Here is a 25,937-nt window from a genome sequence, read left to right on the forward strand (position 1 = left end):
ACCCCATAGCTTCTTTAACTCCTTGATCTGAAAAGAGCAGCCAATGCTGCCAATTGAGCTGCTTGAACTATAAAAATTCACCTAGATCAGGGTAGCTATTTGGAAACTGAGGTAAATGTGATAAACGGCAAATAAATAACAGCCCTGAGAAAAATCTTTGTCATTCTATTTCTGGTTGTATGGCTGCCCTGACTAATCTCCAAATGCCCCCTAAAACTGAAAAGAAATCTAAAAAATGCTAGATATAATATTTTAAACTATCTCCAGTGCATCAATAAGCTGGAAACTTAGCAAGAAATACTCAAAGGCCTAAGACTAAAAATAAATACCCAGGATGGGAAGCTGAGCACTGATGTTGGTGTTTGCATGAAGACAGCATTGACCCCAGGGGCTTGAGGGACAGGAGACAATGCCAGGGCCTCCAGGATGGCAGGTCTAATAAGAAACTTCACACAAAGTTGGGATTCCTCTGTGGAACAGGGCTATTCCCTCTGAGTTAGAGTAAACTAGAATTAAACCACCAACTCTGGAAGACTATAAGAAAATTGTCTCAAACTCTGCTGCTGACTAGAAAGAGTACGAAAACTTAGAATATTTATTAGATGATTCTTAAGCAGATTTTTAGTCCAAATTCACCTTAGCTTGGTGTTTTGAATATATTTCAAATTAAAAATTTAAAGTAAACTGAGGTGCCCGGTAGAAAAGAAAATGCAGCCTCCTCCCAAAAGTAACTTTCCTCCACATGGGCCTCAAAGTGTTTTGCATAATAATGTTGTCAAAAATATGATTTCATCATCACAAATCACACACACACACACACACACACACACCACACAACAGGAAACACGACATCATGAAAGAGAATAAGCAGAAAAAATACAAAATGAAATCAGAAGTCTGACCACCACTATAAAAGCAGTGATTGAAACAAAACAGATACAGTTTGGAATGGAAGAATCATAATTCTCATTATTTTGTATGATATGATTTTTATATAAAATACTCCAAAGAATCTACAGATAATTTTTAGCATCTATGGGAGAGTACAAGTTTTTTTAATATATTATAATTCTACAAGAATCACCTGAATTTCTCTACCTCCAAAAGGTAGAAAATAGTCTCATTAAAATATATCATTTACATTACCATTAAAATATAAAATAGGAACAAATCTAAAAATATTTTCAAGACCTTCATGAAAAAAAGTTTGCTACAAGGCATTCAAAAATGCCTAAATAATAAAGAGTTATAACAAGTTCATACATTGAAAAATAAATGGTGAAAGATCTGTTCTCCATACAGAATCAATGCAATTGCAAACAAAATCCTTAGAATTCTTTCAATACTCTAACAATGAACACGGTAGAGTATGTGTGAAGAGATATCAACATTTATAAATGGACTGAGGAGTCTCAAAACAGTGCTCTAAATATATAGAAATTTGACTTATGAAAGAATTATACTGTAGATCAGTAATGAAAATATTTTTATCACATACCAAAATAAATTGAGCCCCATCTAATTACTTAAAATAAATCCATGATGGATTGAAGCCTAAATGTGAACAGCAAAACCATAAAACTTTTCGAAGGCATACAGAAGAAGAAGAATCTGAGGACAAGAAAAACACCTTAAGCAAGACATAAAAATACAAAACAGAAAGGAAATGATTAATAGAATTAAGTTTTTAAAAATCACTTGTTAAGATATCAGAAAGAGAATCAGAAGTCAACTAATATCCTGAGTAAAGATGGTTACAGTGCAAATAATTTACAGAGGATTATTATCTAAAACAAACAACTACAGATCAATAAGAAAAAGATAAGCAATAAAAGTGGGTAAAATATTTGGATGGATGCTTAACAGAGAAAGTGTGGTTAATACAAGATGACTAAACTTATTGGTAACTAGGGAGATACAAATTAAAAGGCACACTTACAAGACTGCCAAAATTAAAAACCATGAAAATGTCAAGGGTTGGCGATGATTAGGAACAAGAATACTTGTACTTTGCTATTTGGAGCGTGAATTGGAAAACAATTAGGGACTGCCTAGTAAAGATTATGCTCATACCATGTAACATAGAATTTCTGTTCTTAAATATATATTTAGAGCAGTGCTTTCCAGAATTTTCAAAATATGATACATGTAAACAATGAAAATATACTTATGGTATATACTAAATTTTAGGCATCAGAGCATCTGTAATGAGGCTTAGATTTTTTTAATTTAATTTATTTTAATTATTTAATTAGTTTTTGATAAATAATTATTTAATTATTTAATTATTTAATTATTTAATTAAATATTTAATTTATTTTAATTTATTTAATTAGTTTTTGATGTGGTGATCCATAATTGTTTTTGTATAACACCCAGTGCTCCATGCAGTATGTGCCCTCCTTAACACCCATCACCAGGCTAACCCCCCCACACCCCCCTTTAAAACTCTGTTTGTTTCTCAGAGTCCATAGTCTCTCATGGTTCATCTCCCCCTCTGATTCCCCCCCTTCATTTTTCCCTTCCTTCTCCTAATATCCTCCATGCTATTTCTTATGTCCCACAAATGAGTGAAACCATATGATAATTGACCTTCTCTGCTTGACTTATTTCACTTAGCATAATCTCCTCCAGTCCCATCCATGTTGATGTAAAAGTAGGATATTCATCCTTTCTGATGGCTGAGTAATGTTCCATTGTATTTATGGACCACATCTTCTTTATCCATTCATCTGTTGAAGGGCATCTCAGCTCTTTCCACAGTTTGGCTATTGCGGACATTGCTGCTATGAACATTGGGGTGCATATGGCCTTTCTTTTCACTACATCTGTGTCTTTGGTGTAAATACCCAGGAGTGCAATTCCTGGGTCATAGGGTAGCTCTATTTTTAACTTTTTGAGGAACCTCCACACTGTTTTCCAAAGTGGCTGTACCAACTTGCATTCCCACCAACAGTGTAAGAGGGTTCCCCTTTCTCCACATGCTCTCCAACATTTGTTGTTTCCTGCCTTGTCAATTTTTGCCATTCTAACTAGTGTAAGGTGGTATCTCAGTGTGGTTTTGATTTGAATTTCCCTGATGGCTAATGATGATGAACATTTTTTCATGTGTCTGTTAGCCATTTGTATGTCTTCTTTGGAGAAGTGTCTGTTCATGTATTCTGCCCATTTTTTGACTTGATTATTTGTTTTTGGGGTGTTGAGTTTGAGGAATTCTTTATAGATCCTAGAAATAAGCACTTTGTAGCGTCATTTGCAAATATCTTCTCCCATTCTGTCAGTTTGCCTCTTTGTTTTGTTGACTGTTTCCTTTGCTGTGCAGAAGCTTTTTATCTTGATGAAGTCCCAAAAGTTCATTTTTGCTTTTGTTTCACTAGCCTTTGGAGATGTATCTTGAAAGAAGTTGCTGTGGCCGATGTCGAAGAGATTACTGCCTATGTTCTCCTCTAGGATTTGATGGATTCCTGTCTCACATTGAGGTCTTTCATCCATTTTGAGTTTATCTTTGTGTATGGTGTTAGAGAATGGTTGAGTTTCAGTCTTCTGTATATAGCTGTCCAATTTTCCCAGCACCATTTATTGAAGAGACTGTCTTTTTTCCATTTCCTGCTTTGTCAAAGATTATGTGACCATAGAGTTGAGGGTCCATATCTGGGCTCTCTATTCTGTTCCATTGGTCTATATGTCTGTTTTTGTGCCAGTACCACACTATCCTGGTGATCACTGCTTTGTCATATAGCTTGAAATCCAGCAGTGTGATGCCCCCAGCTTTGTTTTTCTTTTTCAACATTTCGTTGGTGATTCGGGGTCTTTTCTGATTCCATACAAATTTTAGGATTGTTTGTTCCAGCACGTTGAAAAATGTCATTGGAACTTTGGGATCGGGATGACAAATGTTTATGGGTAACATAAACATTTTAACAATGTTTATTCTTCCAATCCATGAGCATAGAATGTTTTTCCATCTTTTTGTGTATTCTTCAATTTCTTTCATGAGTGTTCTGTAGTTCCTAGAGTATAGATCCTTTACGTCTTTGGTTAGGTTTATCCCGAGGTATCTTATGGTTTTTGGTGCTATTGTAAATGGAATCGATTCTCTAATTCCTCTTGCTACAGTCGCATTATTAGTGTATAAGAAAGGAACTGATTTCTGTGTATTGATTTTGTATCCTGCCACATTACTGAATTGCTGTATGAGTTCTAGTAATTTGGGGGTGGAGTCTTTTGGGTTTTCCACATAAAGTATCATGTCATCTGTGAAGAGAGAGAGTTTGACTCCTTCTTTGCCAATTTGAATACATTTTATTTCTTTCTGTTGTCTGATTGCTGTTGCTAGGACTTCTAGTACTATGTTGAACGATAGTGGCGAGAATGGGCATCTTTGACGTGTTCCTGATCTTAAGGGAAAGGCTCTCAGGTTTTGCCCATTGAGGATGATATTTGCTGTGGGTTTTCATAGATGGATTTTATGAACTTGAGGAATGTTCCCTCTATCCCTATACTCTGAAGAGTTTTAATCAGGAGAGGATGCTGTATTTTGTCAAATGCTTTTTCTGCATCAGTTGAGAGGACCATATGGTTCTTCTCTCTCCTCTTATTAATGTGTTCTATAACATTGATTTGCGAATGTTGAACCACCCTTGCATCCAGGGATAAATCCCACTTGGTTGTGGTGGATGATCCTTTTAATGTATTGTTGGATCCTATTAGCTAGGATTTTGTTGAGAATTTTGGAATCCATATTAATCAGGGATATTGGTTTGAAATTTTCCTTTTTGATGGGGTCTTTGCCTGGTTTGGGGATTAAGGTAATGCTGGCCTCATAGAATGAGTCTGGAGCTTTCTTTCTGTTTCTATTTTTTGAAACAGCTTCAGGAGACTAGGTATTATTTCTTCTTTGAATGTTTGGTAGAATTCCCCAGGGAATCCATCAGGCCCTGGACTCTCATTTTTTTGGGAGGTTTTTGATCACTGCTTCAATCTCGTTACTGGTTATTGGCCTATTCAGGTCAAGTTCTTCCTATTTCAGACTTGGCAGTTTATAGCTTTCCAGGAAGGGATCCATTCTTACAGGTTGCTTAATTTACTGGCATATAGTTGTTGATAATAATTTCTTATAATTGTTTCTATTTGCTTGGTGTTAGTCATGATCTCTCCCCTTTCATTCATAATTTTATTAATTTGGGTCCTGTCTCTTTTCTTTTGGGTAAGTCTGGCCAGGTGTTTATCGATCTTATTAATTCTTTCAAAGAACCAGTTTCCACTTTCATTGATCTGATATGTGTTTCTGGTTCCTAATTCATTGATCTCTGTTATAATCTTAATTATTTCTCTTCTAATGTGTGGCTTAGGCTTCAGTTGTTGCTTTTTCTCTAGTTCTTTAAGGTGTAAAGTTAGTTGGTGAATTTGGGATTTTTCTATTTTTTGAGTGAGGCTTGGATGGCTATTTATGTCCCCCTTAGGACAGCCTTTGCAGTATCCCATAGGTTTTGGACCAATATGTTTTCATTCTCATTGGTTTCCATGAATTGTTTAAGTTCTTTGATTTCTTGGTTGACCCAAACATTATTGAGCAAAGTGGTCTTTAGCTTCCCAGTGTTTGAATTTCTTCCAAATTTTTTCCTGTGATTTGAGTTCCAGTTTTAAAGCATTATGGTCTGAGAATATGCAGGGGATAATCTCAATCTTTTGGTATCAGTTGAGACCTGATTTGTGACCCAGTATGTGGTGTATTCTGGAGAAAGTTCCACATGCGCTTGAGAAGAATGGGTATTCTGTTGCTTTAGGGTGAAATGTTCTGTATATATCTGTGAGGTCCATCTGGTCCAGTGTGTCATTCAAAAGTCTTGTTCCTTTGTTGATTTTCTGCTTAGATGATCTGTCTATTGCTGAAAGTGGAGTATTGAGGTCTCCTACAATTAACGTATTGTTATCAATATGACTCTTTATTTTGGTTAACAGTTGGCTTATGTAGATGGCTGCTCCCATGTTGGGGGCATAGATATTTACAATTGTTAGATCTTCTTGTTGGGTAGACCCTTTAAGAATGATATAGTGTCCTTCTGTGTCTCTAACTACAGTCTTTAGCTTAAAATCAGATTTCTCTGATATAAGAATTGCTACCCCAGCTTTCTTTTGAGGTCCGCTGGAATGGAAGATGGATCTCCATCCCTTCACTTTCAGTCTGGATGCATCTTTAGGTTCAAAATGAGTCTCTTGTAGACAGCATATGGATGGGTCCTGTCTTTTTAGCCAATCTGCAACCCTGTGCTGTTTTGTGGGAACATTTAGGCCGTTCATGTTGAGAGTGATTATTGAAAGACATGAATTTATTGTCATCATGTTGCCTGTGAAGTCCTTGTTTCTATAGATTGTCTCTGTAAAGTTCTGTTCTATATCACTCTTGGGGTATTTCTTCTTTTATAGAACCCCCCTTAATATTTCTTGCAGGGATGGCTTAGTGGTCACATACCCTTCCAGTTTCTGCTGGTCTTGGAAGCTCTGCATCTCTCCACCCATTCTAAATGACAGCCTTGCCGGATAAAGTATTCTTGGCTGCATGTTCTTCTCATTTAGTACCCTGAATATGTCCTGCCAGGCCTTTCTGGCTTGCCAGGTCTCTGTGGATAGGTCTGACTTATTCTGATGTTCCTCCCTCTGTACATAAGGATTCTCTTCCCCCTAACTGCCCTGAAGATGGTTTCCTTGGTTCTAAGATTTGCAAGTTTTACTATTACATGCTGGGGCATTGGCCTGTTTTCCTTGATCTTGGGAGGGGTCCTCTCTGCCTCTAGGACACGAATGTTTGATACATTCCCCAGATTAGGGAAGTTCTCAGCTACAATTTGCTCAAATATATCTTCTAGTCTTCTCTCTTTCTCCACTCCCTCCGGGATTCCAATTATTCTGATATTGGAACGCTTCATGGTGTCACTTAGTTCTGATTCTATTTTCATGGATTCTGAGTTGTTTTTCCCTGGCCTCCTCTTTTTCCTTCTTGTCTATTAATTAGTCTTCTAGATCACTAATTCGTTCTTCTGCCTGATTTACCCTAGCTGTTAGATTATCTAGATTAGATTGGATCTCACTGATAGCATTATTTATTTATTTATTTATTTATTTATTTATTTATTTATTTAAAGATTTTATTTATTTGACAGAGAGAGAGACACAGAGAGGGAACACAAGCAGGGGGAGAGGGAGAAGCAGACTCCCCACTGAGCAGGGAGCCCGACGCGGGGCTTGATCCCAGGACCCCAAGATCATGACCCGAGCCGAAGGCAGACGCTTAATGACTGAGACACCCAGGCGCCCCACTGATAGTATTTTTAAGTTCTGCCAGTTCAGCTTTCATTTCTGCCCTTAGAGACTCTATGTTGCCATTAATCGATTTCTCCATTCTAGCTATTGTCTTCACAATTGCTACCCTGAATTCCATCTCCAACATCTTGGTTATATCTGTAACCATTTGTAAATCTGTGGCAGAAATCAGAGTCTCTGAGTCTTTCCTGTTTTGGGGTTCCTCCTAGTCATTCTGTTGAGAGGTGGTTGTGGGAATGTACAGAGTCCAAATTATTGACCACAACCCAACAAGAGCCACCTGTTTTATAGAGACCATAGGGTTGCTGTCCTCTTGTTCTCCCAGCCTGTCTTCTGGGGGAGGGGCCTGCCATGCTGTTACTTAGGCAACTCTGTCTGGGCAGAGTTGCCCTCTGTTGGCGGGGGGAGGATGGACTCAGTGGAAACCAGTTTTTTGGGGCTTTTGTTCTCTGGTGGCTTTCCCTGGTGGCTTTCCAGTCTCTTCCAAGAGTCATAGCAGAAGACACCATTTCCAACCCTCTGCCTCAGAGCAGAGAGATCGCAGTCTGTTCTTCAGTGAGCTCTCCAGGCCGTACTGTCTCTGTTTCTGTCTGTGCTGCTATAAACTGCAGCGTCCTGGGTTGTGCACCCCTCAGCAGCACTCCCAGTCCTTGCCTCCAGGTCAGGACACATCTCTGCCCTTTGTGCTTCTAAAACCGCCAGCCACCCCCTGTTCACATGCGCAGCCCCGCCGCTCTGGGTTTCCACCCAGGGGGCTGCCCTAAAGCCCTTTCCCTGCCGCTACCAGTCTGTGAGTCTGTGCCCTGTCCCCAGTGTGGGAGGCTATCACTTACTGGTGGTGTAGAATTGCCACAGTTCCCTCTCCCTTCCGTTTATCTTCCGATATGTGCCCCTGGAATCAAGGCTCCCCACTTTGTACCTCCAAACCAACTGCCTGTGATATTCTGTTTGTAGAGATCCAGACATATCTTCTTCCCTCTCAGGCTGATTTCGTGGGTGTTCAGAGTGGTTTGTTAGTATCCAGCTCAATTCTAGGGACTAGTTGGAATAGGGTCCCCTTCTCCTCTGCCATCTTTTCCCTCTCCCCCGAGGCTTAGATTTTTAAAAGTTCATTAGATTCCCCTTTTTTATATAATATTTTTAAAGTAAAATAAAAAGTATTTTGGAACAAATTTAACATAAAATTTACCTAAAACTTCTAAATAATGTCTTTAAAATATTTATGAAGATGTTGAATTTGTTTCCATGAATATAACTTTATCTGCCTTATACTTGCACTTGCCATATCAGTTCTTGATCACAACTCTTGCATAATGAATTCTTCACATACTCAAAAGTCAGCATAAACAAAGAACTTTGTTCACTCAAATGTGTAATGTAACTTTAAAATTAATTTCTCAAAACCAATAACCTTGTACAACAGCTGAAACTATATTTAGAGTAAAAAAAACAAAACCCTCAGATCTTCTTTTTATTCCAATGGTAAAGTTGCACATTCTTTCAATAATATAAATACATTTTGAATTCAATTGGTCTTGTTTATATCGATTACAATGGTTAATTTTATGTGTCAATTTGACGAGGCCTCAGGTAATTTGTCACACATGACTCTGGGTGTGTCTGTGACAGTGTTTTTGGATGAGATGAGCATAAATTGGCAGACTGAGGAAAGCAGATTACCTTCCCTAATGTGGGTGGCCCCGATCTAATCAGTTGAAGGCCTGGTGAGAACAAAAAGGCTGACCCTTTCCCAAGGAGGAGAATTCCTTCTGCCTGAATGTTTTAGCTAGAATATCAGTATTTTCCTGCCCTTGGGACTTGAACTGAGACATCACCTCTTCTTGGGTTTTGAGTGTGTCAACCGTTGAACTGGAACTTCTACCATCATCGTTCTTCTGGTTGTCAGACCTTCAGACTTGGACTGAATCTATACCATTGGCTACCATTGGCTTTCCTGGGTCCCCAACTTGCCAACTGTTTATCTTGAAACTTATCAGCCTCCATAACTGCATTAGCTAATTCCTTAAAATAAATCTCATTATATGTATATACAGGCATACCTCATTTTACTGCACTTTATTGTGCTTTACAGATTCTTTTTTTTTTTTTTACAAAATAATGAAGGTTTGTGGCATTCTTACATCAAGCAAGTCTATTGCCCTTTTTCTAACAGCATTTGCTCACTTGGAGTCTCTGTCACACTTTGGTAATTCTTGCAATATTTCAAACTTTTTCATCATTGTTCTATTTGTTATGGTGATCATATGATAGCGTTTTTAACAAAGATTTTTTAATTAAAGTATGTACATTGTCTTTTAGGCATAAGTCCATTGCACACTTAAAAGACTATTGTATAGTATAAACAACTTTTATGTGCACACAAAATTCATTTGACTCACTTTATTACAGTACCCACTTTATTGTGGTGTTCTGGAACCAAATCCACAATATCTCTGAAGTATGTCTGGGTATAGTGTTGGTTTTATCTTTTTAGAGAATTCTTACTGATACATCAAGTATTTCAAAATAATGCAGAAGCCCTAATATTCAGGAATCCACTTGTAACAAGCCTCCATGCTAGTAAAAGTGTACATCAGCCATAAATAAACAAAACTACCTGATATTTGAAGACATTGATTTCAGCACACCACTCAGATTCCCCACAGTCCCCTTCTCTTAACTAATCTCTCCTAATTTGGAGGCTGTGCTCCTTGGCCACCTGGAACCAGAGCTCCAAGCAACTACAAGGACCCTCATCTATGATGGACAATGGGTCCCTTGGCAGTCAGCACTTAAAGTAGATGTCCAGATGATAGAGCACTTTGTGACAAGGCACAGAACATCTGAGGACATTTTTTAGTGTGTGCTCATAACCAAAGGGAAATACAGAGTCCGTATCAGGTTCCATTTTATTCTGACCACCCCCTAAGGAGAACGAGAGGTGGCGGCTAGTGTTGGAAGCAAATGCCCAGGGGCAGCAGCCAAACTAGACTTCCCTAGGTAACCTCAGGATGGAGTCAATCAATAATTTGTAGCACAATCTATGATCTAATAATGTTATGCCTCTTGAAATAGCTACCATAGAGTAATCCTTTCACATGTGCACCATGCACAAAATAACATACATTGAAGCGATTTTGTAAAATAATAAAACACCGGAAACAAACCAAATGTCCAACAAAGTTTAAAAAAAAACAAGACCATGAAATACTCTACTTCATTGAAAATGAATAAATTATAACCACGTGCCAAAGTATAGGTGAAGAGCATAATACAGAGCAAAGAAACAAGTTGCAGAAGAATATTACAAACTAAACAGTATATTATAGATATTTATGTGTATTTATATAATACACATATTACACAGTATATAGTACAAGTAAATAGGATTAAGTACAAATGCAATTATAACATAAAGAACAATAAGGATATAATAAACAAAAAAATTCATGATGATTATTCCTTCTGGGCGAGAACAGAACAGGATGGAATCGGGAAATGACACAAAAGGGAATTGTAAGTCAATGAAAAGGCTTTTTTCCCCCTTAAAATAAATGGTGAATATCCAAGTGATAATTATGTAATTATTTATGTCTTCACGTATTTTGTATTATTTTTTTAGTTTTGTTTTTTTTAATTTTATTATGTGTGTTAATTACCATACATTACATCATTAATTTTTGATGTGGTGTTCCATGATTCATTGTTTGCGTATAACACCCAGTGCTCCACGCAGAACGTGCCCTCTTTAATACCCATCAGCAGGCTAACCCATCCTCCCCCCCCCCTCCCCTCTAGAACCCTCAGTTCGTTTCTCAGAGTCCACAGTCTCTCATGGTTCATCTCCCCCTCTGATTCCCCCCCCCTTATTTTTTACTTACTCAAGTTTCACTAAATACAAAACAAAGATACAACATATCCTTGATTTTTAAATCAAACCGATAATCTGAGAACAGTGATGCCAGTAAATATATTAATTATATTTAAAGTATCTACCATAACAATTACTTGTTAAGAAATCAGTCCTGAAGTGTTCTAAAGGAGGAAATATGTGTACGTGCTTGAATACCTGTGGAGCTAAGTCCAAGACAGAAAGAAAAACCTGACACAGGAAAGGAAAAATTAACAGTAAATATGTTGTTTGTGAAGGCAGAAAGGAGTTCTAGAACATAATATTCTTAAAGATGAATGAATCTCAAAGAAATACCATGAATGGGAGGGAGCAACTTGCCAACATCAGTTTTCCAGAACTATGCTTTATCTTTTATGCTCACCTGAATCTAGGAAAGCAATACGATCTTCCTGTTATCTACACAGTAGACCCAGCAGATTGGAAGGTCTTCCGTGCTTAAGATCTTGGAAATCTGTGTGGGAGTGGTATAGCCTGGTGATAGGAAACCAAAGAAGTTGAAAAAAAAAATTGCAGGCTATCTGGATTCTCATTGGAAAAAAGTGTAGCTCACAAACAATTGGGCTTTCAGGCCTATACTGTATGAGGACATGAGATCCAGTTTCACACTACTCATGTGATGTGGGCATCCCCAAGCCAAGAAGTTAACACAAGAATGTCTAGAATCAATAAATCCACAGGGACCCTAAACAGATGAAAGGGGACAGTATTTCCATAGCATATAATCTATGGGATTTCTATGGAAGGCATGATGAACTCACAAAGATTCCAAAAGATTCAAGACATAAAGCTTTCTAAAGGAGAGCTGTAAGGCATAACCAACAGGAGAATTTGAACACCAGGAAATAAGGGACATAGGCTAATTAAATATATAAAATGAACAAGGAAATAAAGAGACTTAAAAAGTAAAAAGTAAGAATGTAACATTATGAGAAAAGAAGACAGATTTTTGGATAGCTGTATAACATGAATTGGTCATGAACGTTTGGTTGCGACTTTGTTAAAAATAAAAATCCTGATAGTAAATAATTACATAATCAATTAACTTTCTTCACTATTAATCCTTTGGCAAGAATTTTGCTACAATGCTAAATGAGCTTTGGAGAATCTTTCAGACTACTCAGAGAATGAAATGATCCCTGTCTCAGCAAGGAAATCCCTTGTGAGAGAGTCCTATGTGATAAAGTAACAAAGCTATCATTGATACTCACATATTGGTAGGAGTCCGGGCTCTTGTAATATTGTGACACCAAAGAAAGATCCAGGATGCTGAGTCTAATACGCAGTGTTAGCTCTTTTCAATTCATTATGACTCCAATAATGTTAATAGTTATTGTTACCATGTTGGAGTATGCTTTAACTATCAGGAGATGCTACAAGTACCTTACATATATTGCTTCAGTTAAATCTCTTACAATGCAATGGACAGGTATTACTCTCATTTTACAGGTAGGGAGACAATGAGAAGTTAAGTAACTTGTCCAGATGAGAGGAAAGAGATGGAGCCAAAGTCAAATCCATGATTCTCATGCACTGTACTTCCATCAAGAGGATTTTTCTCATTAATCCATGGTATTTTATTGTAATAGCATTATTTTCATTGTCTACTAAGACATTTACAAATGTTTTGTTTGTAACTTAAAATATTTTTCTATTGAAATAAGCATACAGTTTGAAACAGATATGAAACAGATATTATTAAAAGTAATTCACAAGGCTTCTAAGAAATGTTGAGTCTTTGCCAAGCTGCTCTGTATTATGTTCCTAGGCAGCTGGGGGTGGCATTCGCTCCCCTTTGTCCCTGGGTATCTTCAGGGGAAAATCTGAGGATTGCCATTCTGAGGTTTCTATTAGCCCAGGGCACATAACAGTGTAGGCCTCACAGTCCATATTAGCTAATATGGTAGTACAGATGAGCTCATCTCTTTATGTTGCCATTCACCCTCTCCTCTGAATAAACATGAGAGAATGAAAGGTAGGTGTCATGGGTTAAATTGTGTCCCCCACCAAGATTTGTTGAAATCCTACCCCAAGTACCTTTTTATTATTATGTTAGGTTAATTATCATACATTCCATCACTCGTTTTTGATGTAGTGTTCCATGATTCATTGTTTGTGTATAACACCCAATACTCCATGTAGTACATGCCCTCTTTAATACCGATCACCAGGCTAACCCATGCTCCCGCCCCCCTCCTCTCTAGAACCCTCAATTTGTTACTCAGAGTCCATAGTCTCTCATGGTTCGTCTCCCCCTCCGATTTCTCCCCCTTCATTCTTCCCCTCCTGCTATCTTCTTTTTTTTTAATATAATGTATTATTTGTTTCAGAAGTACAGATCTGTGATTCAACAGTCTTGCACAATTCACAGCGCTCACCATAGCACATACCCTCCTGAATGTCTATCACCCAGCCACCCCATGCCTCCCACCCCCCACCTCTCCAGCAACCCTCAGTTTGTTTCCTGAGATTGAGAATTCCTCATATCAGTGAGGTCATATGATACATGTCTTTCTCTGATTGACTTATTTCGCTCAGCATAACACCCCCTAGTTCCATCCATATTGTTGCAAATGGCAAGATCTCATTCCTTTTGATGGCTACATAATATTCCATTGTGTATATATACCACCTCTTCTTTATCCATTCATCTGTCGATGGACATCTTGGCTCTCTCCACAGTTTGGCTATTGTGGATATTGCTGCTATAAACATCGGGGTGCATGTACCCCTTCGATCCTTACATTTGTATCTTTGGGGTAAATACCCAGTAGTGCAATTGCTAGATCATATGGTAGCTCTATTTTCAACTTTTTGAGGAACCTCCATACTGTTTTCAGGAGTGGTTGTACCAGCTTGCATTCCCACCAACAGTATAGGAGGGTTCCCCTTTCTCCACATCCCCGCCAACATCTGTCATTTCCTGGCTTGTTAATTTTAGCCATTCTGATTGGTGTGAGGTGGTATCTCATTGAGGTTTTGATTTGGATTTCCCTGATGCCGAGCGATGTTGAACACTTTTTCATGTGTCTGTTGGCCTATTAGATGTCTTCTTTGCAGAAATGTCTGTTCATGTCTTCTGCCCATTTCTTGATTGGATTATTTGTTCTTTGGGTGTTGAGTTTGATAAGTTCTTAATAGATTTTGGTTACTAGCCCTTTATCTGATATGTCATTTGCAAATATCTTCTCCCATTCTGTCGGTTGTCTTTTGGTTTTGTTGACTGTTTCTTTCGCTGTGCAAAAGCTTTTTATCTTCATGAAGTCCCAGTGGTTCATTTTTTGCCCTTCCTTCCCTTCCCTTTGGCGATGTTTCTAGGAAGAAGTTGCTGTGGCTGAGGTCGAAGAGGTCGCTGCCTGTATTCTCCTTTAGGATTTTGATGGACTCCTGTCTCACACTGAGGTCTTTCAACCATTTTGAGTCTATTTTTGTGTGTGGTGTAAGGAAATGGTCCAGTTTCATTCTTCTGCATGTGGCTGTCCAATTTTCCCAACACCATTTGTTGAAGAGACTGTCTTTTTTCCATTGGACATTCTTTCCTGCTTTTGTGAAAGATTAGTTGGCCATAGAGTTGAGGGTCCATTTCGGGGCTCTCTATTCTGATCCACTGATCTATCTGTCTGTTTTGGTGCCAGTACCATACTGTCTTGATGTTGACAGCTTTGTAATAGAGCTGGAAGTACGGAATTGTGATGCTGCCAGCTTTGCTTTTCTTTTTCAACATTCCTCTGGCTATTCGGGGTCTTTTCTGGTTCCATACAAATTTTAGGATTATTTGTTTCACTTCTTTGAAAAAAGTGGATGGTATTTTGATGGGGATGCATTGAATGTGTAGATTGCTCTAGGTAGCATTGACATCTTCACAATATTTGTTCTTCCAATCCATGAGCATGGAACGTTTTTCCATTTCTTTGTGTCTTCCTCAATTTCTTTCATGAGTTTTTTATAGTGTTCTGAGTACAGATTCTTTGCCTCTTTGGTTGGATTAATTCCTAGGTATCTTATGGTTTGGGGTGCAATTGCAAATGGGATTGACTCCTTAATTTCTCTTTCTTCTGTCTTGGTGGTGGTGTATAGGAATGCCACCGATTTCTAGGCATTGATTTTATATCCTGCCACTTTACTGAATTCCTGTATGAGTTCTAGCAGTTTTGGGGTGGAGTCTTTTGGGTTTTCCACATAAAGTATCATATCATCTGCAAAGAGTGAGAGTTTGACTTCTTTGCCGATTTGGATGCCTTTTATTTCTTTTTGTTGTCTGATTGCTGTGGCAAGGACTTCTAATACTATGTTGAATAGCAGTGGTGATAACGGACATCACTGCTGCGTTCCTGACCTTAGGGGGAAAGCTCTCAGTTTCTCCCCATCGAGAATGGTATTTGCTGTAGGTTTTTCATAGATGGCTTTTATAATATTGAGGTATGTACCTTCTATCCCCATACTCTGAAGAGTTTTGATCAAGAAAGGATGCTGTACTTTGTCAAATGCTTTTTCTGCATCTATTGAGAGGATCATACGATTCTTGTTCTTTCCTTTGTTAACGTATTGTATCACGTTGATTGATTTGCAGGTGTTGAACCAACCTTGCCGCCCAGAGATAAATCCCACTTGGTGTGGTGAATAAACATTTTAATGTACTGTTGGATCCTATTGGCTAGTATTTTGGTGAGAATTTTTGCATCCATGTTCGTCAGGGATATTGGTCTGTAATTCTCCTTTTTAATGGGGTCTTTGTCTGGTTTGGGGGTCAAGGTAATGGTGGCCTCATAAAACGAGTTTGGAAGTTTTTCTTCCATTTCTATTTTTTGAAACAGTTTCAGAAGAACAGGTACTAATTCTTCTTGAAATGTTTGGTAGAATTCCCCTGGGAAGCCATCTGACCCTGGACTCTAGTTTGTTGGGAGATTTTTGATGACTGCTTCAATTTCCTTAGTGGTTATAGGTCTGTTCAGGTTTTCTATTTCTTCCTGGTTCAGTTTTGGTAGTTGATACATCTCTAAGAATGCATCCATTTCTTCCAGGTTATCTAATTTGCTGGCATATAGTTGCTCATAATATGTTCTTATAATTGTTTGCATGTCCTTCGTGTTGGTTGCAATCTCTCTTCTTTCATTCATGATTTTATTTATTTAGGTCATTTCCCTTTTCTTTTTGATAAGTCTGGCCAGAAGTTTATCAATTTTGGTAATTCTTTCAAAGAACCAGCTCCTAGTTTCATTGATCTGTTCTACTGTTCTTTTGGTTTCTATTTCATTGATTTCTGCTCTGATCTTTATTATTTCTCTTCTCCTGCTGGGTTTAGGCTTTATTTGCTATTCTTTCTCCAGCTTCTTTAGGTGTAGGGTTAAGTTGTGTATTTGAGACCTTTCTTGTTTCTTGAGAAAGGCTTGTATTGCTATATACTTTCCTCTTAGGACTTCCTTTGCTGCATCCCAAAGATTTTGAACATTTGTGTTTTCATTTTCATTGGTTTCCATGAATTTTTTTAATTCTTCTTTAATTTCCTGGTTGACCCATTCATTCTTTAGTAGGATGCTCTTTAGCCTCTATGTAATTGAGTTCTTTCCAACTTTCCTCTTGTGATTGAGTTCTAGTTTCAAAGCATTATGGTCTGAAAATATGCAGGGAATAATCCCAATCTTTTGGTACTGGTTGAGACCTGATATGTGACCTGGGATGTGATCAATTCTAGAGAATGTTCCATGGGCACTAGAGAAGAATGTGTATTCCGTTGCTTTGGGATGGAATGTTCTGAATATATCTTTGAAGTCCATTTGGTCCAGTGTATCATTTAAAGTCTTTATTTCCTTGTTGATCTTTTGCTTAGATGATCTGTCCATTTCAGTGAGAGGGGTGTTGAAGTCCCCCACTATTATTATATTGATGTCAATGTGTTTCTTTGCTTTTGTTATTAATTGCCTTATATAATTGGCTGCTCCCATGTTAGGGGTATAGATATTTACAATTGTCAGATCTTCTTGTTGGATAGACCCTTTAAGTAGGATATAGTGTCCTTCCTCATCTCTTATTATAGTCTTTGGTTTAAAATTAATTTGTCTGATATAAGGATTGCCACCCCAGCTTTCTTTTGGTGTCCATTAGCATGGTAAATTGTTTCCCACCCCTTCACTTTCAATCTGGGGGTGTCTTTGGGTCTAAAATGAGTCTCATGCAGACAGCATATTGATGGGTCTTGTTTTTTAATCCAATCTGATAGCCTGTGTCTTTTGATTCAGGCATTTAGCCCATTTACATTCAGGGCAACTAATGAAAGGTATGAATTTAGTGCCACTGTATTGCCTGTAAGGTGACTGTTACTGTATATTGTCTCTGTTCCTTTCTGGTCTATGTTGCTTTTAGGCTCTCTCTTTGCTTAGAAGACTCCTTTCAAGATTTCTTGTAGGGCTGGTTTTGTGTTTGCCAATTCCTTTAGTTTTTGGAAGCTTTTTATCTCTCCTTCTATTTTCAATGACAGCCTAGCTGGATATAGTATTCTTGGCTGCATATTTTTCTCATTTAGTGCTCTGAAGATACCATGCCAGTCCTTTCTGGCCGGCCAGGTCTCTGTGGATAGGTCTGTTGCCAATCTATTGCTTCTACCATTGTAGGTTACATATCTCTTGTAACCTCCATCAATTTGGAGATAATACCCAAGGCTGTACCAGTGCAGGTCCTCACTTTAATCCTCTATCCAAAAAACACGGTGGGCCAAACGATCAAGAGAGGCATGTTGGAGACCTGGGCAACGTGACTGCTGGCAAGGATGGTGTGGCCACCGTGTCCTTGGAAGATTCTCTGATCGCACTCTCAGGAGACCATTCCATCATTGGCCGCACAATGGTGGTCCACGAGAAACGAGATGACTTGGGCAAAGGTGGCAATGAAGAAAGTACACAGACGGGAAACGCCAGGAGTCGTTTGGCTTGTGGTGTCATTGGGATCGCCAGGTAAATATTCCCTAGGATGTGATCTGAGTCCTAGTAGCTCCTATGTTACCTTGCTAGTTGTAGAAATTTAACTTGATAAACATTAAACACTGTAACCTTAAAAGTGTAATTTGTGTGACTTTTTAATTGCTTTAAGTACCTGTAATGAGAACTGATTGATGATCACTTGGAAGATTTGTATAATTTTATAAAACTCCTATTCAGTTAAAATTGTCTGTTTCAACGATCTCTGTATTTTGCCAGGCTTAATAATCATATATGGGTATTAAACTTAAAATTGTCTGAAAAAAAAAAAATCCTGAAAGTAGCTTTCAGGATTTTCTCTTTATCTCTGAGACTCGTAAGTTTTACTATTAGATGTCGGGGTGTTGACCTATTTTTATTGATTTCGAGAGGGGTTCTCTGTGCCTCCTGGATTTTGATGCCTGTTTCCTTCCCCAAATTAGGGAAGTTCCCTGCTATAATTTGCTCCACTATACCTTCTGCCCCCTCTCATTCTTCTTCTGGGATGCCAATTATTCTAATATTGTTTCATCTTATGGTATCGCTTATCTCTCGAATTCTGCCCTTGTTATCCAGCAGTTGTTTATCTCTCTTTTTCTCAGCTTCTTTATTTTCCGTCATTTTGTCTTCTATATCACTAATTCTCTCTTCTGCCTCATTTATTCTAGCAGGTAGAGCCTCCATTTTTTATTGCACCTCCTTAATAGCCTTTTTGATTTTGACTTGGTTAGATTTTAGTTTTTTTATTTCTCCAGAAAGGGTTTCAATTTCCATGCTTTTTTCAAGCCCAGCTAATATCTTTAAAATCATGATTCTGAACTCTAGGTCCAACATCATACTGATATCCGTATTGAGTAGGTCCCTGGCATTCGGTACTACCTCTTGTTCTTTTTGTTGAGGTGATTTTTTCCATCTTGTCATTTTGTCCAGAGGAGAATAGATGAATGAGAGAACAAAATGCTAACAGGGTAAGAAAGTCCCCAGAAAATATACCCTAAACAAATCAGAACGGACCTGAAGCCAGGTTAAAAGAAAGGGAAAGAAAGAAAAAAGGATAAGAAAAAAAAAGAAAAAGATAAAAACAAACAAAAACCGAACAAAACAAAACAAAACAAAAAAACAGAATATGGTCACATACGATCAGGCTGGTGCATAGATCAGTGCCACACACTAGATTTTGGGTGTATTTTTGTCTGTTAGAAGAAAGTGCCTCCCAAAATTTAAAGAAAGAAAAACTTATATTTTACAAAAATAAGGGTTGATACAATGAAGGGATGGAATATGACTGTAAAGATGAAAATTATAAAAAATTTTATAAAAGGAATTGATAAGTTGTTTGAAGAAAGAAAGAAAAGGATTTAAAAAAAAGAGAGAAAAAAAGAAAGGGAGAGAATGTGATCAGGCAGGAGACTAGAACAAAGCCATACAGTAGAGATTTAGGGTATATTTTGATTTGTTAGAAGAAACTGTATCTCAAAATTTTAAAGAGAGAACTACTTATATATATATGCCAAAAATAAGAGTAACTACTATGAAGGGATAGAATATGACTCTAAAAATGAAAAATAAAAATGTTTAAAAAAGGGATTGATAAGATGGTTGAAAAAAGGAAAAAGAAAAATTAAAAAAAAAATGACAGTTAAAAAGTATTCGAAAGACTAAAGAATCATGGTAAAAAAGCCATGAATTCTATGTGCTGTATTCCCCTAGCGCTGGAGTTCTGCTGTTCTCATTGATCGGTAAACTTGGTCTTGGCTGGCTGTTCTTGCTGATATTCGGGGCGGTGGGGGGGGCTGTTGCCATGGTTCCCGAATGTCTTTGCCGGAGGTGAATTGCCTTGCCCTTGTGGGTCCAGGCTAAGTCATCTGCTCAGGTTTGCTCTCAGGAGCTTTTGTTCCCTGCAAGCTCTCGGTACAGCTTTGGAGGCCGAGAGTGAAAATGGCGGCCTCCCGATCTCCGCCCCAGAGGACCTGAGAACTTGGGGCCCCACTCCTCAGTGAGCCCCCAGAGAAAAGCAGTCAGTCACTCCCGTTTCCCCAGTCTCCAGCCGCACTCCGTGCTCACCTGGCCCATGACCGAGCATTTCTTTCTCTGGCACCCGACTCTGTGTGGAGTCTCCAGACCCAGCAGATCCCTGCGGTGAGCTCCTGTGCTGCTGCTCCCTGGGTGGGGGGGAAGGGGAGTCTCCCCAGATCTGCTGCTTGTTGGGTCCCTGATGGAGGAGCAGTGGCCCGACTGTGCTGCGGATCACAGGTTATGGCAACCCCGAGCTGAGAGTCCACTCCTTGGCTCTGTCTCTGCAGCTGGCTTCCCCGCTCTGATACCTGGGAGCTCTGCCGCACTCAGGCACCCCCGGTCTTCCTGTGACCCCGAGGGTCCTGAGACCACACTGCCCCACGAGGGTTCTACCCCCCAGTTAGCCACTGGAGCGACATCCCTCAGTGGAATAGACTTCTAAAAGTTCCGATTTTGTGCTCCACGGCTCTATCACTTGCCAGAAGTGGCCCACGGAGGCCCCCTCCCCCGCCGTCTATCCTCCCGAATATCGCCTCAGATTCACTTCTCCACGCGTCCTACCTTCCAGAAAGTGGTCGCTTTTCTGTTCAGAGAGTTGTTGCTATTCTTTTCTTCAATCTCCTGTTGAGTTCGTAGGTGTTCAGAATGGTTTGATCCCTATCCAGCTGAATTCCTGAGACCAGATGAAATCCAGGTCTCCTACTCCCCTGCCATCTTGCTCCGCCCCCCCACATACATATACTTTTACAAAAACATTTTGTATTTCAGAGATTCCCTAACAGGATCCCCCCCTTTTTTTCCTGGTAACTGTAAAACATAATTTTGTAAGTCATAATCTTATGGTATTTGCCTTTGAGACCTTCAGAGAAGGGGGGCAAACACATCATTTATTCTTACCATATGTCTGTAAGAAAAACAGGTTGTAGGAATGCAATCCCTCAATTTTCTGTCTTGCTTTGGCAACTGACTTGTGAAGATTTGACTTGAGGCTCAGCATTCCTGATCCCTGCATTTACAAGACTGAAATTATGCTTAAGACAGGACCAATATATATGAAATTTGTAAGAAACCTGACATTGACTCCTCCTTTCTTTCCCATCTTGTTTGCCATCAGATGTTTGCTGCAAAGGAAGTCTAGGCAAGCTTTTAGGAAGGCAGAGTTCTGGGGCACCTGGGTGGCTCCGTTGGTTAAGCATCTGCCTTCAGCTCAGGTCATGATCTCAGGGTCCTGGGCTCCCTGCTCAGTGGGGAGTCTGATTCTCCCTCTCCCTCTTCCCCTGCTTGTGTTCTCTCACATTCTCTCTCTCTCTCTCTCAAATAAATAAAATCTTAAAAAAAAAAAAAAAAGGAAGGCAGAGTTCTGTCCTGCTCTCTGGGCCTGCTACTCACTAAATGCAGTGACTGGAGCCCTCCCACACTTGCCTCAGAGGACCACTTCTTCAGCCACTCTGAGCCCATGTGTGGCTGTGTAGGTGAACAAATCCATGATAATGCCCTGAGTGAAAATTCCTAGGGGCTGTAACTTATTTCCAAGGAAAGGTAGGTTTGATGGTTTTCTGAAGAAAGTGTTACTTTGACAACTCAGAGGACAGACTAAGAAGTAGAGACTTTTCATCATCCAAGCAGGAGGAGAGGTCTTTTTTTTTAGGATTTTATTTATTTGAGAGAATGAGTGAGCAGGAGCAGGGTGAAGGGCAGAGAGAGAAGCAGACTCTCTGCTGAGCAGTGAGCCTGATGAGGGACTTGGTCTGGGACCCCAGTATCATGCCTTGAGTTGAAGGCAGACGCTTAACTGACTGAACTACCCAGGTGCCCTGGAGAGTCTTTTCTGTGGTTCACAGTGGCTCCGCAGGAGACAGATTCAGTCCACATAAATCATAGCATATAGAAACCATCTCCTTCACCTTAGGTTTTTTGAAGATACATGTATGCCTGGCTACTTCTGACATAAAATTTTGGCTGAATTGTATTTGATCATTGTTTTTCCTCTATTAGAGAAACATCAGCTCTGTGGATTCCTTGAAGTATGATTTTTTTAAAGATAGATGATAGATAGATAGATAGATAGATAGGTTTATTATTTATTTATTTATTCATTCATTCATTTGACAGAGAGAGAGCACAAGCAGGGGGAGTGGCAGGCAGAGGGAGAAGCAGGCTCCCTACTGAGCAGGGAGCCAGATGCTGGGCTCCATCCCAGGACTCTAGGATGATGACATGAGCCAAAGCAGATGCTTAACTGATTGAGCCACCCAGGCACCCCTCCTTGAAGTATGATTATAAACCACAAAGCTCTGGTAAGTTTGTAGGCTTTTCCTTCAGTTCCATTTGTCTGATGATTAACACAATCATAACTCATAGTACACTGTGCTGGACACTGAAAATTTTCTGTCATTATTCACATTCCATACCCATCCTTTTTTCTTTTTTAATTAAGAGAACCCTGATTGTATGTGTCTAACTTTAAAAAAATGATATTTCTAAACAATCCTTGAAGCTAATGGTGGATATGTTACAAAATTCTGGCCAGTAATATGTAAGTAGCCATCTATTGGGAATTTCTGGCAAGTTTCACTTTCTTGAGATAGGCATCACCCCTTTATCACTACCTTCTTCTTCCTGAAGTTTATGTAGTATTTTGGAATCATAAACATGAACGCTACATGCTAAGAGTGGGAGTAGGAATCTGGGTCTCTGATAGTATCTTGGCGCCCACCCTGATCTGTATATCATTCAGATTTGTTGCTTGGAAAACACACACACACACACACACACACACACACACACACACACACACACAGTCAAACTCTTGGAGTCAAACCCTTGGAGTTGTTTTTCTGCTCTGTGAAGTCAAATGCAATTCTTTTCCTAGACACTTAGTCAATGCAAGTGAAATGCATGATTCCCCAGACTCTGCACACGCAGGCAATACAAGGTAAAATTTAATTTTTGCCTAATCAATAAAATTGAGGAGGTAACTCTCTTTCCATAATAAGCACATGAATTCCAAGGTACAAGAAAAGTTAAATTTTCAAACTCTCTGTTCCAATCTTCTTTACTAGAATAGATAACATTTAGCTGACTATGAACACTTTAAAAATTCAAATATATAATTTATACAACATTTTAAAATTGAGGTTACATTTGATGCTATGTGAAGAGCATTAAGTTATGGGTCAATCAAGCTTTGAAATGCTGTGTGATTCTCTTAGAATATTTGATTAAAAATAGATGCAGGTATAATCAATAATGCATGTGCATTCAATCAGGAATCATGATTTTTTTTGTTCAGTTATTTAATTGAAATCTCAGAAGTTAACACACTTCTAAAATTCTGTTACACTAAGGAACAAGTTATTCCTCCCAGAGACTTATTTTTAATGTCCCTGGCAATGTTCTTTTAAGAAGAGATGGGAAAAAACTGATGCTTAGGAACTATCTATCTTTCTGTACCATAGCAATGGAGTAATAGTAAAACTGAAAGTTCTATTAGTTATGCTGTTAGTCATGCTATTCGTGGGGCAAAAAAAATGTTAATAAAATGTTTTCCTATTTAAAAAGAGGAAAATCCTCAGGCTACAGAAAACTTAAGCATGTATAAAACCAATTTTGGTGGAACGGGCTAATACTTTTTGGCCCACCAAATATTTGATATTTACACATAATATTTATGCCTAAGTTGATGGTTGGAGGACACTCATGCTAGGAATGCAGTCTATTTGGAGGAACTATTTGTTTCACATTCTGTCTGTGCAATTTTATTGTGAAAGCCCAATCATAACCCCTTCCCTCTAGTCTCTGGCTTGTATACATATTAAAATGGGATAACTTGGAGTTCTCCACTTGTTTTTTCTAACTAAAGCTCAAGAAAACCAACTTTATTTTCCTTCTGACATGAGGCTGTGATTGTAGTGATGACTGGAGTAAGATTCTAAGTCCCTGGGGATAGCCATCTTGAGAAGAATTACCACACAGAGGACAGCAGAGAGGAAAGAAGAAATAGGATCCCTGCCTTTGTCATCATTTGGTTATGCTAGTCAATATTTCCCTATTTCATTAAATTAATTTTTCTGTCCTTTTAATCAAAAATAGTCCCAACAGCAGAATAGTGTGGTTCATAACTCATTTAACAAGACATTTATTTAAAATTTGTTACAGTTAGTGTTAAATGAAATCTAGTGCTAGAACTTATGACTTATCCAAGGACGTAAACACATTGAAGTAACTCTAGTGCAAAATATGGTGTCTTAAATGTTGTGAGATGCCAAAAGAAGGGGCAATTTCCAGCAGAATCAGAGACTTTAAAGAAACTATGATACTGGTGCTCAATTTTAAAGAAGTTAGAAGATGGGGAGGCACTTGGCTGGTTGAGTTGGTAGAGCATGCAACTCTTGGTCTTGGGGTCATGAGTTTAAGCCCCACATTAGGTGCAGAGATGACTTAAAAAATGTTGTAAGACAGGTGAAACAAGGTGGAAGAGCATTATGAGTAAGTGAATGCAAACACATGGGCATGAGAGTGTGAAAGTACATTGTATGTTTGGGAGAATGGTGAATAACTTGACAAAGCTAGAGCAGGAAGTGTCTCTGTGTTAGAGTAGTAACCGAAGATGAGGCTTTAAGTGTAGATAAGGATGGATTTCTAGAGTGAAATCCTCTATTTTAGGGAAATGTAACCATTGAAGAGTTCAGGTTTAATGAGAATACCATTTTGTTTTTGAAGGAAATTCTGGGAACATAATAATTAGGAAAAAGAAAAAAGCAGGTTGATGAATGGATCATAAAAGAGAAAAGCTGGAGATACCTGTTAGGAACATCTTATAATAGTGCCTCTTAAAGATAAAAGGAATCCATAATGGATGGTGGTCATAAAAAATGGGGAAATTTATCATTCAGAATATTCTAAGTGTGAAACTGACACTGGAGTATTCACTTAATATCAAAGTTAGAAAGAGAGGAGCCGAGAATTATTTTTATTTTCTAGTTTGGTCAAAAGCTAGAAAACTGTTGATAGGATTTGATGAATTCTTTTTTTTTTTTTTTAGGATTTGATGAATTTTTATGGAATACAGAAAAAAGAGAACTATATGAGAAAGGATGATGCATTCAATCTTCAACATACTGAATTGCTGTGTTAATGGAACCTCCATGAGATGAGGCCTGAAGGCAGTTGGAAATGTGTGACTAGAGATTGGAGCAAGATTAAAGCTAGAGAAATAGGTGGGGGATTCCTTAGACTACAGGTGGTGATGGAAGTGGAGAGTAATGTGGTTGTCCAGAGATAATGTATAAGATGAGAAGACTGCAGACCCTAGAGAATATGAAACTTTATGGGATTAGAAAAAAATTAGTGAACATAATTTAAAAAGGATAGGTGGCTTTTCAGGAAGGGTGATGATTTAAATTCACATTCCTGACCACTTTTCTTTGCCAGCTCTTTGCTGGGCATCCCAACAAATAAAATAACCCTGTTAAATGAATCTGGAGGAAATCACTTAGCTACCAGGACTTGAGCTTCTCAGAAGTGAAAGGAAAGGCTTTCAATATTTGTGGATAGAGCAGAGCCTGGAATGAAGACCACGGAATTACAGCACCTCCCTGACATCAGTTGGGGCAGGAGGGAAGGGCACCTTCTCACCTCTCATGTCAGGTCCTGAAGAAGGCTGCACAACGCTCTCAGTGTCAGTAGCTAAGGAAAGGGTCTCTCCTAGTAGGCTACACAACATTTCAAGTGCTGGGGAA

The 25,937-nt window shown here is 38.7% G+C and overlaps 1 protein-coding gene across 1 annotated transcript in view; it reads left to right on the top strand.

The window, feature by feature from the left end:
- LOC112837799 (superoxide dismutase [Cu-Zn]-like) overlaps positions 1-18,387 on the top strand; it is a 68,351-nt gene extending 49,964 nt beyond the window's left edge. The window contains exon 2 of the mRNA XM_025890381.2: positions 17,839-18,387. Coding sequence (XP_025746166.1) covers positions 17,839-18,181 — 343 coding nt within the window. The 3' untranslated portion in view covers positions 18,182-18,387. The remainder of the gene's footprint in view (positions 1-17,838) is intronic.
- The last annotated feature ends 7,550 nt before the right edge of the window (positions 18,388-25,937 follow it).

Source organism: Callorhinus ursinus, unplaced genomic scaffold, assembly GCF_003265705.2.
Source record: "Callorhinus ursinus isolate GAN/ISIS: 27379988/994484 unplaced genomic scaffold, GSC_fseal_2.0 scaffold22, whole genome shotgun sequence".
Lineage (NCBI taxonomy): Eukaryota > Metazoa > Chordata > Mammalia > Carnivora > Otariidae > Callorhinus > Callorhinus ursinus.